Below are 17,110 nucleotides of genomic sequence, written 5' to 3'. Positions count from 1 at the left end.
AGCCAGAGAATGGGGGAGGACGTTTGCTTGCATATATGTTCAGTTAAGAACTCATGTCCAGAATTTATAATAAACTTAAGAAAAGTCAATAAGGAAAAAGGCAACCCATTTTTTAAATGGATAAAAAAAACTTTAAAATGAAATCATCTGTAGTAGAACATACCCAGATGGCCTGTCACTGGGACAAGGTGATCATCAGAGAAGTATAAATTAACTAAGATAGGCAAAACAAAGTATGACTAAATTCAGAGACCAACAACACTGTAAATCAGCAAGGGTATGGAAAAGCTGTGGTGTAGAATGGAAATTGTTAATATCTTTTGAAAGCTGTTGAGAAGTACTTTTTAAAAAAATTTTTTTTTTACTGTTCATTCACTTTTGAGAGACACCAAAGTGAGTGGGGGAGGGGCAGAGAGGGAGACACAGAATCCAAAGCAGGCTCTAGGCTCTGAGCTATCGGTCAGCAAAGAACCCGTTGTGGGGCTCACACTCATTAACGGTGAGATCATGACCTGAGCCAAAGTCTGACACTTAACCAACTGAGCCATCCAGGTGCCCCTGTTGAGAAGTACTTTTAAAGCCAAACATTTATATTCTGCAACCCAGCAATTCCACTTTTGGATATAAAGCCAACAGGCACACACATTAAAATTTACCAGAAGACATGTTCGAGAATGCCCAGAGCAGCCCTATTGTGCGAAGAGTAGTGCCACTAAAACCTGCCGTTAAACTGGATACGCCCCTAATGCCCATCAGCAATAGAAGAGATCAGCACACTGTGGTTTATTCATGTCATGGAATATACATAGCAGTATATTTATGTACTGATACATGCAACAACATGTTGACAGCATCGCAAATGTACTATTAAACAAAAGAAAGCAGGCGGAAGACAGTACAGGAAGCTCAAAAACAGGCAAAACTAATCTGTGGTTGCAGAAATCAAAATAGGAGTTAAATTGGGTGGTAAGACATTTTGTTTCTTGATCTGGGTGCTGGGGTTCCCACCATAGTTCATTGAGGTGAATACTAGTTGTTTCCCTTTCTATATGTTTATTACACATGATTGAAAAGGTTTATGAAAAAAGGCCGTACAGAAGTGAGAAAGGAGAGCCATCTCTTCACTGGTTTAAAGGCTTCTTTGTGTGTTTTGGTAGACTCTTTGTCACTTTGTTCTCTGATGTCCCTGTGCTCCTGCTCTGACTCTTCTGTCAGATCCTGGAGGCGGTAACCATGCAGCACATCTTCATGAACAACTTCCAGCTCTGCAGTGAGATCAATGAAAGGGTCGTCCAGCACTTTGTTCACTGCATCGAGACTCACGGTCGGAACGTCCAGTACATCAAGTTCTTGCAGACGATTGTCAAGGCGGAAGGGAAATTCATTAAAAAGTGCCAAGACATGGTTATGGCTGAGGTAACAACTGCTTATTTCTATATCCCTACCTTTGGTGTTCCACACAAATTTTTAAATTACTACTCTCTGTATGAACTAGCACCCTCTCCTGGACCCACATGAAGGGACAAAACATAATTGTGGTTTGTTTGTGTGAGAGAGTGTGTTTGTGAGCATAAATCAGATACACACGTAGGCAAGAGTCTTATCAGGTTTTTCACAGCAGTGAATCTGTTTATTTTGAGGAGTTTGGGATCAGATTTTTTTGAGAGGGGGAAAATAAAACCAGGAGTAACAAACCAAAAATACGATGAATAGCGATTAAATGTGGATAGAAACCAGTGAGCCAGAACAGCCTATGTTCCTGTGAATAAGTTGTCTTTAATTATTCACTTCATTAGCTAGAAAAATTGTTACTTGATGATTCTTGAGAAGAAGCTAGACCGTGGGATTGGGACAAAGTCCTGCTTGGTTCTCTGTGGGAAGTCAATGCCCCATGAATGCTGTCTGACCAAAAAAAGCCCTCTGCCACCACTTTCAGATACACTCCATTTCATTTTTTACCTGTTTAAAAAATGAAAACTTAAGTAAATCCACCTACCATTTGGATTTAAAATGTCATCTAATAAAGAACATACGATACCAGTGGAAGGTAGTGTCACATAATTAAAAGAACTGACTTACCTAGGATATGAATGAAGGCTGTACTGCTTTACTGGCTATGTGACGTGTCAACTTCCCCAACCCTCAGCATGCATTTTTGTGAAAGAAGGTGTAGCCGTATTCACCTGAGGAACTGATATGTGAACTCATTGAAATAATGATGACAAAAATAGCTAACATTTCTTGGAAGCCTGCCATACCCTAGTCAGGGCTCTAAGCAATTTACATATAATCATTTATTTAATCTACATGACAGCACCATGAGCTCATTATCTTCTTTGTCCTCAGTTGTATGGACAAAACTGAGGCACAATGAAGTTAGGTGATCCATGTGAAGTATTTATCACAATACTTGGCACTTACTTAGAGCCTATGAAGGTTAGATGTTATTGTGTAAATAATATTGACTATATTTATTTTGGCTTCTGTACCATCCCTTTTTGGATCTTCTGTATTTCATGCAGTGCTGAAATTGATTTATTCTTAAGTAGATTTATGAGAAGCCACATTCAGTCCTGGGGACAAGTTATAAGTAGGAAAGCCTTGATTTTTTTGATGAGTATTGAAAGTTAGGTGTATCTTTTTTTTTTTTTTTTAACGTTTATTTATTTTTGAGAAAGAGAGAGACAGAGCATGAATGGGGAAGGGGCATAGAGAAAGGGAGACACAGAATCAGAGGCAGGCTCCAGGCTCTGAGCCATCAGCCCAGAGCCGGACGCGGGGCTCGAACTCACAGACCGTGAGATCGTGACCTGAGCCGAAGTCGGACGCTTAACCGACTGAGCCACCCAGGCGCCCCAAAAGTTAGGTGTATCTTAATGAGAACTGGATAATTTGTGAAGAGAGAAGGCACTGCATGAGAGAGTTGTAAGAGGGATACTGCTTTTCAGGCATAAAAAGATGGAAACATTTTTTGAAATGTTTGTTTATTTGGGGGTGGGTGGCAGAAGGGGAGAGAGAGAATCTGTACCATCAGCACAGAGCCTGACACTGGGATCGATGTCACAAACCAAGAGATCATGTCCTGAGCCAAAACTAAGAGTCAGGTGGACACTCAACCAACCGAGTCACCCAAGCGCCCCTGTAAATATTTTTAAGTAGAAAAATAATAGCCTAATTATTAGGTTTGGAATTAAAAGTGCAAGCTTACAGTCTGCATTTCCACTTGATACATGAATGTTGGTATGCAGACCTTGTCTTCCCCCAATGGCTTTAGGACCACTGTCCTATACCTGTATCTGTCGATCAAAATGCTGCTGCTGAAGATTTTCAGTTGTTCATTAATATAAATGAAGTTTAGACAAGTTTGGTAAAACAGGTGAGACTGGTTTTAGAAAGCAAATGCCGACAGAACATCTCTTTTTCCCTTTTCCCTCATTTTTTAAATGTCCCCACCTCTGCAAGCTCATACTATAAGCAAGCCCCATTCTTTCTGCAGCTGGTTAATTCGGGAGAGGACGTCCTCGTGTTCTACAATGACAGAGCCTCTTTCCAGACCCTAATCCAGATGATGAGGTCAGAGCGGGACCGGATGGATGAGAACAGCCCTCTCATGTACCACATCCACCTGGTTGAGCTCTTGGCCGTATGCACTGAGGGCAAGAACGTCTATACAGAGATAAAGTGCAACTCTCTGCTCCCACTGGATGACATTGTCCGTGTAGTGACCCATGAGGATTGCATCCCCGAGGTGAGCAAGCTCTTCTCATGTCTCTGCATGTGGCATGTGGACTTGCAGCCAGCTCCGATGTGGCCTCACAGTACGATAAGATCTGCAGCTCATTTTGTAGTGAGGAAACAGCATTTTCTCAAATGCCAGTTTAGTGTATGAAGAACATTGGGGGGATTTTAGTCCTTCTTGATGTCTCCTCGAGAAGAGTGGGAATCTGCTTCTGTGCTTCCGCTCTTGAAAACTAATCATTTAGCCTGTTGAGCGAAGAGTATTTGCTTGGAATGAATGTCTGAAAAATGAGATGGAGTGGTTTGAGATATGGTTCATGTGCACATAAGACCTATTCTGCAAGTAGATTCTTTAATGAAAATGTGTATTGCAAAAATGAATGAATGACAATTATAAAACATTTCGAAACTACAGGTAACCAATAGGAAAATTAAAATAATCTAGAATTCTACCACCCATAATAAATACCTGTTAAAAATAAATAAATACATACATACATACATACCTGTTAGGTTTTGGAAATGATTCCTTTCGAGTTTTCTGTTTCGTTGTTGTTAAGTGTTGGCTAGTAACAACAATGACAGCAAAAACAGTGCATCATACAGTTTATATTTTGCCTTTGTATGTTTAAAATACATGCTATTAATTTATATCTTAAACTAAATACACATATATTTATAGCAGATACAGTGTGTATTTTGTCTTTGTTTAAAATATATGCTGGTAACTTAATCTTAAACTGAATATACTTTTGGGGCGCCTGGGTGGCTCAGTTGGTTAAGCATCCGACTTCAGCCAGGTCACGATCTCGCGGTCCGTGAGTTCGAGCCCCGCGTCAGGCTCTGGGCTGATGGCTCGGAGCCTGGAGCCTGTTTCCGATTCTGTGTCTCCCTCTCTCTCTGCCCCTCCCCCGTTCATGCTCTGTCTCTCTCTGTCCCAAAAATAAATAAAAACGTTGAAAAAAAAATTTAAAAAAAAAAAATAAATAAACTGAATATACTTTTATAGTATATGTAGTATATATCAAATAGATGTTTTTAGATGAATTTTTGAAAAGTTAATACATTATGAGAAGTTCAAATAGCAGAGACTTTAAAGGAGTAAACTATGACATATCTCCTAATCTGTCCCTTCCCACCCCACAGAAAATTATTATGGTCTTGTACATCCTTCTAGAGTTCTGTATATAAACAAATGAAATAAATATTCTTCATTGCCTCCCCCGTTTTTTTTTTTCCTAAACACAAAAGATGACATTCTGTATACATTGTTGTTCTTTTTCATATCTGTCCATAAAGAGATTCCACATTCTTTTTTTTTTTTACAGTTACATAAAAATTTTATCATATGGGTGTACTATAATTGCCTTGCATGTCTGTTTAACCAGCTTATGCTAATAAAATGAGATAATTAATAACTGATGACTATAATAAAGGAGAAAAAAACAAGATCACATTTTTCTCACAGCCTTGTCCACACAGCATTTTATCAGACTTTTGGACTCATTTATTTGACAGATGGAAATGGTGTTTTGACATAGTTTTAATTTGCATTTCTCTTTTTCTATGTATACGAAATTGGTTTTTCAGAAACATCTATTTCTGTCTTCAGGTTAAAATTGCCTACATTAACTTCCTTAATCACTGCTACGTGGATACTGAGGTGGAAATGAAGGAGATTTATACCAGCAATCACATGTGGAAGTTGTTTGAGAATTTCCTTGTAGACATCTGCAGGGTAAGGCTTTCTGGAACTGAGGGGCAGAGCGGAAATGTTTGTGTATGTGCGTGCGTCTGGACATCCTTATGCAGGCATGAGGAAAATATTCACGTCATTTCAGCTTGCTCATGTGACACGGGGAGGCAGATGTGGCTCTACACTTGCACACGCCTCATTTCTTAATGCCTTTTACCTCTTGCTGAGAACAGATTTTATTCATCACATGTCAGAAAGGTGGGTTATTGCTTTTCATTTCATCCTTTATGGACTGTTTTGTGAATAATAATCCGAGACATACTAAAATCACATTTGAAAGTTTTCTTTTCCTTGATGATATCTCTCCTTAAAGGACACCTTCCTGAACTTGAGCATTTATCTCCTTCAGTCTGGTGTCAAGGATTCTGCAAAGCACTTCCCTTTGGATCTGCTTTCCTGACCTAGCAGTTGGATGGGCTTCATATTCTGGATTTGGTTTTGCTCTGAGCTTAATACTGTTTCTAAAGCTGCAAGACCACTACCTAACAAGGCACACCATGGATTCACGATGAGTTTTGTGGTGGTGGGTTTGGGGGATGGGGGATGGTAACCAAGTTCTTGAAAGAATGATTGTAAGATGATTTTCGGAATCTTCACGTTAATAAGAAAGGTGCTTTGGAGAGTCTTACACTGTGATACTCTTTGCTTGATGGTACAAATTACAGTGTAAAACACCCTGCAAGAACTTGTTTTCTTTCTAATCAAGGTCTGTGTTTAATAATACTCACGTGTTGGTATCACAGACAAATGTATACATATCTATTTTTTTTAATCTCAATTTCCTCCTAGTCTTTTAATCCCATAAATCTGGTTTTGGAGATTGGAATGGAAGGCCTGCTCTGTTTTTTGTGGGGTTTTTTTTGTTTGTTTGTTTTTTAATCAGGGCTGAACAAAGCTTTCTGTAAAGGACCAGACATTAATATGTTCAGGTTTGTGGTCCATCTGGTCTCTGACACAACTACTCAAGTCTGCCCTGGTAGTTTGAAAACAGCCATGACAATAGGTAAATAGGTGGGCATGGCTGTGTTCCAATAAAACTTTATTTATAAAAGCAGCCACCAGCCCGTAACTGTGCTGACCTCTACATTACATTATTCAGAAATGTAAAATCAGTTACTAATTTCATTCTCTGAATGTGTCTAAACTGCTCAGTATTAAGCTGACAATATGGCAATTAGTTAATAAAACATGATTTTTTTTGCCCTTCATAAATTTTTATTGTAAGCAACATTACATCTCAAATTACAGCACTAATGAATTTGGTAGTAAAACTTGATTTTTAAAAGTGTATTTTCGGGGCGCCTGGGTGGCGCAGTCGGTTGAGCGTCCGACTTCAGCCAGGTCATGATCTCGCAGTCCGTGAGTTTGAGCCCCGCGTGAAGCTCGGGGCTGATGGCTCAGAGCCTGGAGCCTGTTTCAGATTCTGTGTCTCCCTCTCTCTCTGCCCCTCCCCCGTTCATGCTCTGTCTCTCTCTGTCCCAAAAAAAAAAAAAAAAAAAGTTGAAAAAAAATTAAAAAAAAAAGTGTATTTTCTAAATCTTTTCCTCTAAATGCCTAATCTTATTTTAAGTAGCAAAATTAAGTATAATGCCAGTAAAACCTAAAGTCTCTCACTCCAAGACCTATGGAATCAATGATTTTGACTCAAAACTCCACTATTTTCAGCAGTATTGCATATCAGTAACTTTTTTTTAATTGAAGTATAGTTGACACACAATGTTATATTAGCTTTACTGTACATCGTAGCAATTTGACAACATTATATGTTATGCTACAGTAGCATTTTTATTGAATAGAAGAGTGTTGTAGCGTTGGAGAATATTACACACAGTGGACCTGATATATTTGATTCTCTTGATCATATATGTTAGGAAACATTGCGTAGAACAGATGAATGGCTTAATAAGGAGCGCAGTTCACTTTTAGGGGAAAATACAGACAACTGTAGTTACTATGCCTCTTGTTGCCTTTTAAGGTATTAGATTTGCCACACATGGCTAGGAATTTGGAAGCAAAAGCCCTGTAGGTCCCATACTGACTTTAAAAAAAATTTTTTAATGTTTATTTTTTTGAGAGAGCGTGAGTGGGGGAGGGGAAGAGAGAGAGGGAGACACAGAATCTGAAGCAGGTTCCAAGCTCTGAGCTTTCAGCACAGAGCTGACAAGGGATTCGAACCCACAAACCATGAGACCATGCATGACCTAAGCTGAATTCAGCTGCTTAACTGACTGAGCCACTCACGCACCCTGGTCCCTTATCAATTTTGTTTTATGAGTCTATACTGGGATACACAAGTTGATCAGTTTCTCTGGCTGCATGATTTATTGTTGTTATTTCAAGCCTTTATTTTCGTTTGTTGGATTAGCAGGAGTGGTTACAGATTTCTTAATTCTACAGCTGTCTAAAGCATCCACTTGCCTTGCAGGCCTGTAACAACACAAGTGACAGGAAGCATGCAGACTCAATTTTGGAAAAGTACGTTACTGAAATCGTCATGAGTATCGTTACTACCTTCTTCAGTTCTCCCTTCTCAGACCAGAGTACTACCCTGCAGGTAAGAAACACAAGCGGTGCAGGGCCTTCCTGACAGAGCTTCAGCAATTGCTGTTGGTGCTGATATGGCAGTGAGCAGCTGTAAACGAGCCTTCATGGATACAAGATCCTTTGCTTTCTCAGGATGCCCTTGGATAAATAAGCACCTGAGGATGTTTTTCTTCACCAGATGGTTCTATTGATTGTTGATCTTTTTTCCTTACAATGCCTGTTCTTCCCCCTTCAATCTTGTTGATTCCTCCCTTCCAATTTTAGGAGAAGCAGCTTTCAAATAGGTGCTATTATGTTATTAAGGCTTTTTAAAAACATGTTTGGAAACCTCCATTTTAACTCCTGAAGTGTGTGCCTTAAGCTCATCCCAAGTGCTGCATGGCAAGAGTGAGAAGTCTTTTAGCCATGACAGCAGGGCTGGTGTATTGTACAGCAACATGGGCATGTCAACTCCTTTGTGCACGGTGCTCCTGGGGTGTGCAGTGCAGCAGCCCTGCATGCTGGTTCTCACTGTACAGTTTCAAAGTTTTGAATCCATGGATCTGAAAGAGAATTTCATTCTTCGACTTGAAAAAATCACTCCTCTTTTTATAACTTAGGTCTGGGTCAACTGCTGTGGGAGTCTTACAGCAGGTGCGTTGGTACAGCCTACAAGATGAAAGTTGGCCTTGGTCTCCAGTGATCAGAAGAGAAATAGTAACCATCCTTGTCATAGAAAGAGGTAGAGGCTGTCCTGGGGTTGATGGATGGCCCAGAGTTATTGGATTATAGACAGATAATCCTAATGCAGGTAAATTCTCCAAGCGAAAGGTGATTCATGGTAGTATCATACTCATTAGTATATTTATCACATCCTGCCTTATTTCATTAACATGCAGAGAGTTCATATAAACTCAGTATAGTCTGTGAGGTAGATGATATTGCCATCTTTGTAGCTCCGTAAACTGAGGCTCAGAAAGTTTAATTACCATGCTGAGTCATGGTCACAGCCATTAAGTGGCATAACCATGATTTCAACCTACTTTTCTCTGATTCTGAAACTTGTGGAGTTTTTAGTGAGGTACATTTGCTGGGAACTAGCACTAGAAGTGCTGGGAACTTCTGTTTGGTTAGAAATAACTATAAAAGCTAGCAATTAAGCTAAAGTATTGCAAAGTTTGAATGCTATCTTTCAAATGTCTGTATATATTCTTGAGTAATTGGGGAGCAGAAACTGGTTGGATCCCAAGCGCATGAGTTACCAGAGGCCAGAATGTGTTCTTTACCAAGTGCTATTATGCTGAGAGCCAGCCAGGAAAGCTGCCTTGGTTGCTAAGATTGGACTTGCTGCTTTTGCAATTTAAAGTGACAATCCTCACAGCAATGCCCATTCTCCTATGGATCGTGAAATAGTATTGCAAAACCAAAATGTCAAAGTAAGTCAATCAAATTAATTGGATAACTATTAAACAGGAATGTGAGTTTTGGTTTCCCATTTTGGTCACTCCTCTCTCTTCTTATTGCCTTACTCTGAAACCAATTTTTGGACCACCTAATAAGCCAGAATGGTCAGAGACATGAATCTTCAGTATAAATGTTGTAAGTCCCAGCAAGACTCAGGTTGTCCATATATACTTAGAATACAAAATCCAAAGTGGATTTTAGTTGTTTTTTTTTTTTTTTATGGCTTTCTAGAGCATGTATTTTCCAAGGAATACTATTTTTGGAGTTCTCATGGCCTATCTTGTTTTGTTTATATGCTGAACAGTATATGCGTCATTTCCCAGCTAGATTTTTACCTCCTTCCTGGCTGCCTTCCTTGTTTTTTTAGTTTTTTCCTTCTTTTCTTTCAACCCAAGCATATGAGGAAGGAAAATGGTGAGCTTGGGTTTGGCCGTGTCACATTTATTTTATTATTTATTTACTTATTGCCAGTGGAATGTCCAGGAGGCAGCTGGGACTATGGGATCTAGGGAGGAAGGATAGAATTTTGGAGGCTTCAGAGCAGGATAAAGCTGGTTTCAAATTTGCACTCTTTGCCTTATCAGCTCTGTGAACTTGGCTTGGTCACAGAACCTCTTTTCTTATATTTGAAACAGGGCTGTAATGTCAATCCTGTAGGCTATCGTGAGCAAGAGAGAAAATATTTGCGAAACATCTAGCATAATTCCTGGCACAGAGTAGCTGCTTAATAAATATGATCCTGTACTTTTTCTGCTACACCATAAGCTACAGTAAGAAGGGCATAGCTATGCCTTATGTGCATAGTTACTTCTGATACTGCTCTGTCCCTTGTAGCTTTTTGTGCTTGGGACCTGGTAGGTGCTGATTCACTGAGTAAGTAAATGAGTCCATGAGACTCAGGAGAGTGGAGTGGTAGAATCCGGATATAAACAGTTGGTAGTTGAAGTCATGGCCAGGAAAATGAAGCATTTTACTAGAACAGACTGGTCAGAGCACGTGTAATTAAAGATAGCATCTAAAAGAGGCCAGAGGAAGGTCTTCACTTGATTACGCAGGCAGTGTGGGATTCAGGAACAAGCAGGGCTTCAGGATAAGAGAAGGGAGGATTTTACGAAGAGGGTGATGGGCAGCCGTGTTCTTTAGTCCAAGAGTTTGAGTGAGTTGATGGCACCAGATTGCCCATTGGAGTGGGTCATTAGAAAGCAGCTACACTGGCTAACGTATTCCTCTTTTGTTTATCCAGAGGTGAGACAGGAATAGAGCAAATGCCCAATAAATACTGATTAAATTGAATTGAGTCAAAGGATACTTCTTTCTTTGAGTTTGGGTGTTGGGTTCCCATCCCAACTCTAACACATATTCCCAGTGGGGTGGGTGATAATACCACTGCTTACTTCCTATGGTCATGGTAAGGGTTCCATGAGATATGCAGAAAGCACTCAGCACTTGGCGTGTGAGAAGTGTTCTCCATAAATGGCTTCTCTCATTGGGAACGTTGTGCTCAGGAGCTAAATATCAGGGTTTTGCAGCCAATTTCTCAGGCTCTTTATGATCTTGTCCTCTCTTAGTAATGCAGTTTACTGTCCTGGGTAGCTGGGAGGTGTAGAACAGAAAGTACTTCCTGAAGAAAGCAATAAGATTCTGCTTTGCAGGTGAACTTCGTGGAAAGAGCACAAATTGTCAGCATCAGAGAGCCCTGAGGTTGACTGACTGCTCTGGCACCACTTGTTAGTTCTTTTGGATACTTTCTTTTAACTTTTATGGGCCTCCATTTCTTATTTGTGGCATTAAGGCAGTTCATGTGCTATAGGATTGTTAGTTGAGGCCCCCAATGAGCTTTCACCTGATATGTGACACTTAATAAGTATGTTATCCAAACATTGTTCGTAGAAGAGGTTCTGAATTCTTATTAACCTGTTGTGTTGTCTTGTAATAGACTTGATTTTCTCCCTAGCACCATGTTTGTTTGTTTTTTTTTCCTTCCATCTCAGAAACTTCTCTACAGTGTTTCACTACTTTTTTTCTTTGCTATATTAGCTCCTGCTATTTTTTGGAGGGGCTGTGCAAGTCCTCTTCCTACAAACTAAAGTCCAAAGCTACCTGGATCCAGGTAGCTATGGATGGAGACCAAAATTATAACTTTGAAATGCATTCAGAAATCACCATCAAACTGATAAAGTAAATGTTTGAGTTCTTTTATTTTAAAAAGAGCAAAATTTATGCTGTCATAGAATAAATCCTATCATGTAGTTAACTTCCCAGGACTCATTTCTAGTAAATGAATATTTATAAAGTATAATATCAGAATTCTACTCTGTTTATATCATGGAAGACAGTGCTAGAAATAAGTATGCATTCTTGGTGAGATTCACTTAATAGTTGGTTTTTGCTAATCAAAAACAGAGGTTCTACATATAGTATACAATGTCTGGAAAGAACTGGGTTATTCTGCCTCAATCCACTCATTTTATGTATTGGATGAAGTTATAGCTCAGATGTAAGCTCATTTGCCTCAAGTCAAATAGCCAGTTGGTAACTGGACAGGAATACAAGTTTTCAGACATTGATTCCACTGTTGATTCTTATGGTCAGACTTGAATGGTGTCAAGTTTGTACGTGGCCTTAAAATGCTTCAGATTTTTTCCTCCTTTGATGAGGCACCTGCTGGAACCCTGCTCATAACTAGTCACCCCTTCCCACTCTTGCAAAGGGTCCGTTACCATTAATTCACAGTTCATTACAATGTCTGTTTCTGATCTGTGTGTCAGTGATCTACAGAAAAGTCATATTGCCTGTCTCTTGGCCTCTCTTCCTTGCAGACTCGCCAGCCTGTCTTTGTGCAACTGCTACAAGGTGTGTTCAGGGTTTACCACTGCAACTGGTTAATGCCGAGCCAAAAAGCCTCTGTGGAGAGCTGTATTCGGGTGCTCTCTGATGTAGGTAAGCTATCAGTGCAGTTGGGAGTAACATGATGACAATGAATTACCTCACAGCAGTAAAGGCCACTCAGTTTTATTGAGCACTTGTTATAGCTCTTCTAGAGTTCCACACACAGGAAGTTGGCAGAGGTAGAATAGGAATGGAGGTCTTCATGATAGCTAACCCTTGCCTTCTTTCATCTACCAAGCTGGCATCTCCCAAAGCGAAGAGCCAGTAAGTCCCAAAGAGAGAGAGGCTTTGAAAAATACTGGTGCATGGCTAAATGTTAGGCATCTCTTGGCAGGTCCCAGTGCACACACACTTACTCAAGGCCCTGGGAAGTCTCTCTCAAGAAACTAATTTGTTTACTCCAGTAAGTGTATTCAACCACATGGGAACTTTTTTTCTTGCTAAGTGCACATCCAATCCCAGGGGGACACCCTTTCTCAGAAAAGGTGCACTGCTCCCTATTGCCTATCAATTGTCACCTCTCTGGTAGCTCTGAAAATGACTGCTCCCTTTACCCTGACTTTATCAGACTCTGTTACTCGGCCCTACTCCCCTTCATAAATGGGAAGCAAGGGGCTCTCTTCCTGCATAAATTTAAGAAGAGGTATCTCTTTACATTCCTGCAGACAGGCAGCACAGAGGCAAGTCGGGTTCTTGGATTATCAAGTAGCTGTCCACCAAATATAAATTGTGTTGATTAGGGTTTCTTGCCTGATTTCAGTCATCCCATCCTGATTTCCTTGATTCTCATATGGTAGGTAATGGTGTCTTTTTACTGTTTATGTGGTACTATCTCACAATAAGAGATGAAGCTTTTGAAAGAGTGTACATTATAGGTTCATGATGTGATATCTTAGATCCAGGGCTCTGAGACTGTATCCCCGAAACCCTGTTCTCTACCCACATAGGATTGTGCATCATGAAGCTCTTTGTTGAAATTTCGGCAGGTTGCTGAGTTGGCTAGCTCAGCACTCATTAGGGAGATGAAATGCTTCAATAGTCTTGGCAGTGATGTGAAAAGACAAAGGGAGTTGATGTCTGCAAAATGGCAGGGCATGAAAGCAGCACAGCACACTCAGCCCAGGAACTCAGACTTCTGTCCCTTGTGGAATACCTTCTCCTGACTGAAATCACACCCAAAATTCACTGTTTTCATTGTTCATCTTCTAAAGGGGTATCTAAGGCACATAGTTTCTAGCTGAGTGTATGCTGTGCATCCTGCTTTTTGATATTAGTCATATTTCCCCCCCATATTTCTTACTTGCTGTATTAAACTGTTCGAAATTTGTTGATTGGCCGATGTTTTCTTGCCCCACATTGTGTTTTGTTTTCTTTTGTTTTTACTGGGACTTAAACCTTTGCTTCTCAGATTTCTTCTTCCAGGGTGCTGGAGTTGTTTTTAGAATTAGATATAGGTAATATAACACCTTCTTTGCTTCTGGTCTTATGAAGCATTGAAGACATGAAATAGTTGTCTTGTTTTTTGGAGGTTGTTGGATTTTCCATATTGAAAAAAAGGATTGTTAGTTATGTTCCTTTTTAAAAAGTTTAACTAAAGTTTTTATTTTGGAATAATTTTAGGTTTATAGGAAGTTGCCAAGATAACACACACAGTTCCCCATGTACCTCTCACCCAGTTTCCCCCACTGTCAACATCTTACATCACCCGGGTATATTTTTCCAAACTATGAAACTGATGTTGGCCCATAGCTATGAACTACACTCCAGATTTGGTACCACTTTTTCCATTAATGTCCTTAATCTGTTCCAGGTTTCAATCTAGGCTACCATGTTGCATTTAGTTGTGATGCCTCCCCAGTCCCTTCTGGTCTGCGACAGTTTCTCAGACTTTCCTTGTTTTTTTTAATGACATTAATAATCTTGAAGAGTGCTGGTCAGGTGTTCTGTAGAGTATCCCCCCCTTGTGGACTTGACTGTCATCTGTCTAATAATTAGACTGGAGGTTTTTTTAAGAGGAAAAGAGAACAGCCTAAATAGAAAGGATAGCTTATGTTATTATAAATGTTATCTTTTGTTTTATGTTTGGCTTAAATTGGCATTTTGTAGATTGTTGTATAGAACACCACTGAGAGAGAATTTTTAGAAAAATAATTTCTTGGAAAAATGAATTCCCTGTTGTGATAATTCTTAAAATATGTGAACAACATGAGAGACTTTAAGATGCCATTCATTGAGGAAACCCATTGAGGTCTAACTTTGACCTGCCTGCCTAAACTTTGACCTAAAACATTTCAACATACTTCAGAGCTACTGCCCCCCCCCCCCCCCCGAATTCATATTGAGAAGCCCTGACCTAACGATGTCAAAGTTCATTTGAGTTCCTCAGTGTTGACACAAGCATGCAAGTGACCTATTACAGGCATGGATGAATCTGCCTAAGGGTTGATGGGGGGAATTAAGTCTGTCTTTAAGGCATCTCCCATGCAAGTTGGAGGCTCATGAGTCCTGTTTCTCCTGTGTAGCCAAGAGCCGGGCCATCGCTATTCCTGTGGACCTGGACAGCCAAGTCAACAACCTCTTCCTGAAGTCTCACAACATTGTGCAGAAAACTGCCATGAACTGGCGACTGACCGCCCGCAATGCGGCTCGCAGAGACTCTGTTCTGGCGGCTTCCAGAGACTACCGGAATATCATTGAGAGATTGCAGGTAATGTCAGGCCCAGAGAGGAGTGAACCTGAACCTGGCCTGAGGTGGTTCCCACAAAGCAGCGCTTCCATGAGCCAGAGGAAATCCAGGATGGGCCAGAAAGAGATGTCAGCATGTGAATGGCTAGTCAAGCACAGTAATGTGTGTAGGACCAAGAATGCAAAGCTGCTTGGGAAGAGAAAGGCTTCTGGCAAAGTCATGGTCTTTAAAGGTTTTCAACAGATTTATTTCTTTGCTTTTTTTTTTTTTTTTTAAGTTTATTTGAGAGAACACAAGTGAGATAGGGGCAGAGACAGAGGAGAGAAAGAATCCCAAGCAGGCTCTGCACTGTTAGCACAGAGCCTGATGTGGGTTTGAACCCACGGAACCAAGAGATCATGACCTGACCTGAATCCAAGAGTCAGACGCTTAACCAACTGAGCCACCCAGGTGGCCCTGTATTGACAGATTTCTTCATGAAGAATGGGGACTGCTCTTTTTAGGAAGGAATAATTAAGTATTACAAAAGGATGCTTAGAATAAGGACATAAGTGCTCCATTTTTTTTTTTTTTTAATCACTCTGGGATATTTAGCCTCTGGAATCAGCAGGTAAACAAGTAGTATAATGTCCAAGAGAAGAGTTTTCTCTCAGAATGAGTCAAAAGAAAATAAAACCATTACTAAATTGAATCTGTATTTTACTTTTTTCTTGGACGTATGAAGACATCTATCCCTTTGTCAAGTGGAGAGTAGTGAATATTAGGTGCATGTGAAACACTTAAACTTCCATCATAACATTAACATCTTTACACAAGCACCTCAAGTGATTCTCTCACAGGTAGTGCATGGGCTATAGTTGGAGAGTCTCAGCCGTTTCAAATGAGCCTGCTGGAGTGGTTAAAAGCATGAACTCAGGCCAGTGCCTCGGGTCAAATCCTGACTCCACTGCTTATAAATAGTGTATCTTTGGGAAGGTTACCTCACTTCTCTATGCCTCAGTTTCCTCATTTGTAAAATAGCATAATAATAACACCTACCTCAGGGTTAATGTGAGGATCGCGAGCATTGATTACATGTTCTGGTTATCTGTGCCTGCCTAATGAATAATGCCAATTTTTTCATTCTCTTAGTCTGTTTAGAGGTTGACTGGGCTCAATAAGGTGTCTGTTGCTCAGGGTTTTGAATGCAGTAATGGTCAGATGGCAGCTGTGGTTGGACTCATCTTGAACTCTTGCACATGTTTGGCAGTAGATGTTGGGACCCCAGCTGGAGTTGTCAACTGAAATACCCACCTGTAGTCTCCCCATGTGGTCTGACCTTTCTCACAACATGGTGGCTGGATTCCAAGATCAGCATCTCTAGAGAGAGACAAATGAAGGCTGTATTGCCTTTATGACATGGTTTCAGGAATCACATAGCATCACGTCTGTCAATTTCTGTTGGTCAAGGCAGTCACAAGTGTCTATTTGAGGTTCAAGGGAAGGGGATATAGACCAGCATTTGATGGGAAAAATGTCAGTGACACGGTGTAAGAAGAACATGTAAGATAAGATATATTGCAGTGGCCATCTTTGGAAAATTGCGTACACATAAACCACATAGAACAGAGCCTGGCACGTAGTGAACACTTGATCAATGGCAGTGCTATTATGATTATTACTGTTACTGCCACTTCTGTGATGACTGTAATAATGACGATTAGATAAAACATGAATCTCTGTGAGGTTTATGTAACCTGCCTAAAGATTCATTCATCAGCCCCACTCATGCTAGGCACTGGGATACAATGGTGAGCAAAACCACAAATGATCTTTGCCTTTATAGATTCTCAAGTTTTGGAAGGGAGGTACGTGAGTCAGCTAATCATACAGGTGAAAGTAAAATGGCAGGAGAGACCATGTTGCAGAGAAGTGAGTAGTGCTACAGAAGGATGATAAGGAACCTAATCGTGTCCACAGCTGGGATGGTGATCCAGGAAGGCATTGCTGGAGGAGTGACATTTGAACCGAGATCAGAGGAATGTGTGACTTGCTTGAAGAAAGAAATAGGAGGG

The 17,110-nt window shown here is 40.3% G+C and overlaps 1 protein-coding gene across 9 annotated transcripts in view; it reads left to right on the top strand.

Moving 5' to 3' along the window:
- Positions 1-17,110, top strand: part of ITPR1 (inositol 1,4,5-trisphosphate receptor type 1) — a 328,509-nt gene that overhangs the window by 181,493 nt on the left and 129,906 nt on the right. For all 9 annotated transcript variants that reach the window (XM_086697546.1, XM_086697550.1, XM_086697547.1 and 6 more), the window contains 6 exons: positions 1,216-1,416; positions 3,497-3,748; positions 5,351-5,476; positions 7,920-8,048; positions 12,301-12,421; positions 14,893-15,077. In XM_086697546.1, the coding sequence (XP_086553672.1) occupies positions 1,216-1,416; positions 3,497-3,748; positions 5,351-5,476; positions 7,920-8,048; positions 12,301-12,421; positions 14,893-15,077 (1,014 nt within the window). The remainder of the gene's footprint in view (positions 1-1,215; positions 1,417-3,496; positions 3,749-5,350; positions 5,477-7,919; positions 8,049-12,300; positions 12,422-14,892; positions 15,078-17,110) is intronic.

The sequence above is a fragment of the Puma concolor genome, chromosome A2 (genome assembly GCF_028749965.1).
Source record: "Puma concolor isolate L17-30 chromosome A2, mPumCon1.1.hap2, whole genome shotgun sequence".
Taxonomy (NCBI): domain Eukaryota; kingdom Metazoa; phylum Chordata; class Mammalia; order Carnivora; family Felidae; genus Puma; species Puma concolor.
This window is presented reverse-complemented; position numbering and strand designations above follow the sequence as displayed.